General features: G+C 44.0%; 1 protein-coding gene across 1 annotated transcript in view; it reads right to left on the bottom strand.

The window, feature by feature from the left end:
- Positions 1–342: 342 nt before the first annotated feature.
- Positions 343–5,943, bottom strand: part of T265_00390 (hypothetical protein) — a gene marked incomplete at both ends in the record, with an annotated part of 18,646 nt that continues 13,045 nt past the window's right edge. Inside the window, one exon of the mRNA XM_009164135.1 lies at positions 343–443. Within this exon, the coding sequence (XP_009162399.1) occupies positions 343–443 (101 nt within the window). The remainder of the gene's footprint in view (positions 444–5,943) is intronic.

Below are 5,943 nucleotides of genomic sequence, written 5' to 3'. Positions count from 1 at the left end.
GCATTCTGCTAAAGAGAGGTGGATATGTATTTATCCGTGTTACATAAATAGCCGGAGAACGCGCGCAAGGGGGCGTAAAATCTCCGAGGAGAAGGGTGTTGACAACCCAAAACACTCGGAAGTCACGTTTGTTCTTGGGAAACTTTCCCTGGAACACACGCTAGAAACCAAGGTAATTTCAACCGCTCCGAACGAGTTTCCTGCCATTTAGGTTCATCCTCGGGAGATAGACCCGACAGAACCTTCCATCCGATGGCGAATACGTGTACAACTGAAGAAGGATGATGGGTCGCCTATTAATGAACAGTAAGTTTCGGAGCCAAAAAAGCTTCTAAATTGTACCTACAGATTTCCGAACCGACGGACATTGCTACTATACCTTGCCTCTGTGATCGCAGCAATGAGGGCTCGTCGAGCTCCGATGGGCGTCGCTGCTCCTGTTTCTGAGCCAATCAAAAAGGGAAAGAAAAAAAGAAAGTGACCAGAAAGGTCCTTTGTATATATTTTGTCACTCGTTTACTGTTTTTTTGGTCCACGGTATGCATATCTACTACTAGCTCCTTGTTCCAACTCATTTCGTGATTATGTGACTTGAGCTGTTTCTCTGGTGATCTTCAATAGGGGCACCAGCAGTCAGGCGCCTTTTCCCTTCAACCCATTATGATCCTGGTGTCAGACTTACAAGTTAATTTCCTTGGACTGTCTTTCTCACAAATTCCGGAGGCTTCTATGTGTGAATACAAATTTTGTAAGTGGTTGGAATCACGTTTTCGTTCATTTTGACTTCGGAAAATCGGGTGTCTGATTAGCTCCTGGTTTGCGTTCTTCATGAGTCCGTCGATTTATGAATTGGAAACAGTTCCAAAGTGGATTTCTTTCCGCTTGTTTGAATGAACCTCTAAGGATACTACACTTTGGATGGGCTTTTCTACTATGTGGTCTTGATCTTTCTACTGCAAGAGTTCCTCGAATAATTTGAAGTATCGGGTTTCAGCGGGTGTAATGGTGTTGGTCGTTACTGATCGTCCAAGGTCTATGATCAGAGCTTTAGGTGTCATTTGTTGTCCAAGTTGTTGTTAAAGTCGTGTACACGGACGCAGAGTGCACACCGAAATACCGGCAAACCAATTACCGAGCTGGGCAAACAGATCAACCGCCACCTGGTCAACAAAAAAGGTCACCCGAGCTACCAATATTTAGGCGTTTTGCCAAGTGGCACTGTTACTTGGTGATCAGTTTCAGGTGTGTGAGCACACAGCTTGCCTTCGAATAAGCAAAATGGAACAAATTTTTCCACTGCTATAGTTTATTTGGTACGGCCTTCGAATGAAACCCAAGGTTTATTATGAATGGAGAATATTGTAAACAGAGTAGACCAGTTCTGTGTGAAACACACATTGGGTTATCGGGATCCGGCCAAAATAAGATGTTTCCTTCGCTTAGTGTTAGCCGCTGAGTGCAGACCGTCACAGACCCCGTGATTGTTGTCTTGCGTATATGGTAACTTGGAAGTGCTCACTCACGGAATGTTTATGTATGGATTCTTTGTTGAGGTACCTTGAATTCGCATAGCAAAAATGAGATGTTTTCTCGACTCACATATGTCTCGTCTCAAGATGAAAGCTGAAGTTTCGTTAAGCACCTCGAAATCTTACTTCTGTGCGGATAACCATGTCTTTCAAGAGACGTATTTAATGATCAAGGTGAGATTGTTAAATGTGACTTCGTACAACTCGTCATGACTGTCTCATTCCCGATCGTGTGGTCTTGACGACGAGAATACCCTGAAGCCAAACTCATTATGGCCCCTTTCATCTAATTTTTGCGCCACCACTGCGTACGCCACCATATTCGTTCTGAGTGGCATGCAATGGTTTCTTCCCGTTTTTTTCATTAAATTGAGCGTTAAAGATTGACGTGTTGTTCGAAAGCACACCTTGTGAAACCAGTTTATACCGGGGCGTGGGCACTCTAGTTTAGTTCTAAATTGATGTTTTGGAAATTGCCTCAGTGGGCACGTTGGGACACGGAATCGTTGGATAGATGGGACGTTTTCGCCAACTATTCTGTAATAGCATGCAGTGTGCCAGTTTGGACCGATTCGCAACGTAACGCAAACTGTGCTCTACGTCGAGGCCAAGTAAACATTCTTCCACGGTGAAACCCCACCTTTGTCATTAAAAACTAGGAAGCTGACTGCCTTGATGGCGGCCCTCAGACTAAAGACAAAGCGTAGCGAAATCGAAAGTTCCGGAAGCAAACGGTTCGGTCAAATGAGTTTTAAAGTCAAGTGCCCTGTAAGGACACCCTATTAAATCCCTGTGAGTTCGGATGAACCTCAAGAGCGAATTGTTAAGTGCGTAGGTCTAATACTACATCTGATACAAGCCTCAATACACTCGGTTTCATCCCGCGTAAATTGAATGTTAATTTATTCTTGAAATTTTAATTTAATTAATTTAATTTATTCTTTCGAAAGCTTGATTTGTGAGATTTTTACGGAATATAGCTAGGAAACCTGTGGAAGCAGCGAGCGACGGGACATAGCCCGAATTCAGCAGAAGCAACCATAGATTGGGTGGACGGGCTTTGGCATCCCTTACAACAATCCTATTCTCCACTAACCCAATCGGTAGGAAAAAACGCTACTGAGTAGATTGTTCACATGAGTTCGCCTGTGAGGTTGACGAACGTAACCAATTGGTGTTTGATAGACGCTGTTGGCTCCACGGGCTAGCGTATCACTTAATGAACTCTTTCAATCCTGGATATAGATAGCGCTCTTAATTATCAGCGAGAAACTTCATCTCACTAAGGTGTTCTGTTGAGAGTTCATCGAGGTAGCTACGTACTCGCGCGTCGAGTAGTCAGGTGTAACTACCTACTATAACTATGTGAGAAGCTGCAACGAGTATGGCAACCGTTAAACTGAGTACCTTGGTTCTGAAGCTTCGCAACAGCACCGAGTTACTTCCCTCTGGGTGGCTTTACGGCAAGCAGAAAAACCTCCGGAGCGCGGCATGACAGTGCCCGCCAAACAAGTGGTCTGTCACGTGAATAGTTGCTCCGTGTTGCAATGGGTCCAAAACCAAGAGAGGCGAAGTCTGGCGGAAGTGAATGAATGCCCACATTAGGTGTTTCGTAATTCACAATACTGTTGCTTAGTTTCCGCTGCGTAGTTTACTTATTGGCGTAGGGAAATAGGTTATTATGGACTGTTATCACCCTAAGGAGGACATCTGGGGATACCGCTCTTGACTGCTTACAAAGTTTGCACCGTCTACTTGGTCTCACTGGATGGACAACGGGCAGTAATCCCTGATCACCAGTCTGACTAATAAAACTACCTGTTCCGTGAACTGTTTGCACAGAGTTGGTATTGGATGCACGGACATCGAAAACTTCGAGATCTCAATAATAGTGACTAGAACTGATGCCTGTGCAACGTATCGCTACTGTTGCATTAGAAGTGAGGTGTCTGCTTTTGTTTAGGGTGTTCAACCCAGTACTGCAAGCACATTAACAGGTCTGACATGGCACTTAGACTGAGTTCGGCGGAGGAGCGTAGAATTTCCATAGGCTATCCGGAAATGCCGACCACAACCGGCTGTTTTGTCAGTCGCATACAGCTAAATAGAGTGGAAGATGGTTATCCCTCGTTAGCAACGACATCGTCGATGAGCGCACAGAACAATCCACGTAAGAGATATAAGTGGGACCAGGGTAATCACAAGAATCAGCTAGCGGAAGCCTCTGTCCTTATTTCCCCTAGGTTATCTTGTGTATTCTAAAGCAGCCACCACTAAACCTTCAGGAATATTATGTGGTTCTCCACAGCAAGCCCTGGGTTGAGTTGCCGGCCTCGTTCACCTATTGTATGTGAACATGCACAGGAAAATATACTTGATTATCCATCGCCGCAGAGCTTCTCCGTGCAAAATTCATTGAACAGCAAAGTGATTCCAGTTCCCTTTACATCTCCCTCTTCGTCTGTCTTTTCCCTCACATAAACTAAAGTTTATTGAAATGATACCCTCGTTCCTGTTTTTTGCGTCGTTGCCTCAGTTTTAAGCGTGGAATTCGTCTCAATATCGTTCCCTCATTTCTCTCTTTGTCCACCCTAGACACAAGACTTGCCATTAAGGTTGCTCATATTCATGAGTCTAAGGGTCATATATATATATATATATATATGTTTTATCGAGTGGATTTGTAGCAATCAACATGTGGATGTTTAAAGCAGACAATACTTGGTTGGGATTAACGTACGCTGAGCAGCCTCGTACCAATGGATATTTACTAATGGTAATCATTATCCGTAAACTCTCACTGCAAGAAACCTTTACTATTGTGTGTCGCTGGGCGTTTCATTTCGTGTTCGGTCAAGTAAGCTTGTTGCAGCGTAAAAAGTACTCCCATGTATGACCACACGTTTAGTCTAACCGTGATCACCCATGTACAACGTGATCAAAGAGTTCCCTCTGTATCCGTTGATACAGAAATTATCAATATTCGAGTTCAAATTGCACCGATGCATTTGGAGGGCACAGAACCATTATAGTGTACAGACACTCAGTTATCCCGTAACTACCACGCCACCAGTCATCCGTGTGTCTGCCTGTAATCGGCATGCGTTTTCATTGCATGTGTAATGCTGACAAACGAATCCCAGACATTCCAATGCATTCATGAGACAGCCCACGAAGAGAGGCCTGTCTACATAAACCATCTATATTCTTATTTGAAGGAGCAGTCTTTCTTTAGTGTTCTCAAGTTTATCGAACCGGAAGTTGCGTCCACAGTCTAAGGACACTATTATTAAAAATCCGGTCACAATATCCGTATAGCCGTCTTGAAATTTTTAAACCGTGAGGAGGACGAACCTAGTGGGCTGTGCTTCACGCCGACGTGAATTTGGAAAAAGAATAAAAGAGTTGCGGTTTGGTTGAAGGTTACAGACTACGCCGTCCCTTAGTATCTCAAGATTCAAACTCGGTTTACACTTGTTTCACAATCAGAGTGACAAACAAGCAATAAGTTTCATTATCCATATTTCACTCTAATTCCACACTAGTGTGTCATTCATACGGATCATGCGAACGACATGGGTATTTTCTTCACAACGTTGATTGTTGTAGTTGTGATAAAACCAGTGTTATATCTACTGCTGACACCGCTCCAGCGCTTAGTGTGGGAAAAAAAGGCTCAGAAGGGAACACAACAGCTATATTACGAACAAGGAAGTGGGTGCGTGTGAGAGCATAAGTTACAACGACCCCACGCTATTTAGAGGGCACTTTCTGAACTTGGTCCAGGCTGTCTGATGGACGTTTAGTGAACCCCCATCAACATCAATCTTGCTTCCGTGAAATGCCTGAATGGTGGCAACACTCGGCCATGCTTCTGTGGCGTGCCTGAACACTCATCGACTTTTGCCAAATTAATTGAATGATTGACTGGCCTGGATGCTTGCCAGCCTTCCTACTGAGATTTTGGCGGAATTTTAGGGCCTCAGTAGGTTCCGGGAGTTCTGGGGTTACTTTCAGTAACCTGACCTTTCAGATATCCAGGATTTCCATGTAACTGTCCTATCTGCTGATGATAGACAAAATAATGATAAGTTTCTGGATACGGTGCACTACGCTGTTGGCTAGTGCCACAATACTGCATTGACAAATTCAACTACAGTTTTCCACTGACCTTGGTATGAAAACCAACTAGGGCTGAGGAAGGAGTTGATTCTTTACCTTAGGTCCTTATTCAAGTGCTCTCTTGTCTGAGTACTATTGGATCCGTTCAAACATGTTCCCCCCTACAATGAGCCTGTAGCACTTGTAAACTACTCTTTTTCATGCTCAGTATCATCTTCTTTTTTCCCATCATTATCAGTCACATCGCTGTACAAAAGTTTGTTTTACTGAAATACAACCGCTACCGCCCGCG

The sequence above is a fragment of the Opisthorchis viverrini genome, assembly GCF_000715545.1.
Source record: "Opisthorchis viverrini unplaced genomic scaffold opera_v5_3, whole genome shotgun sequence".
Lineage (NCBI taxonomy): Eukaryota > Metazoa > Platyhelminthes > Trematoda > Opisthorchiida > Opisthorchiidae > Opisthorchis > Opisthorchis viverrini.
Note: the sequence above shows the minus strand (reverse complement) of the source record. Positions and strands in the feature narration are given on the sequence as shown.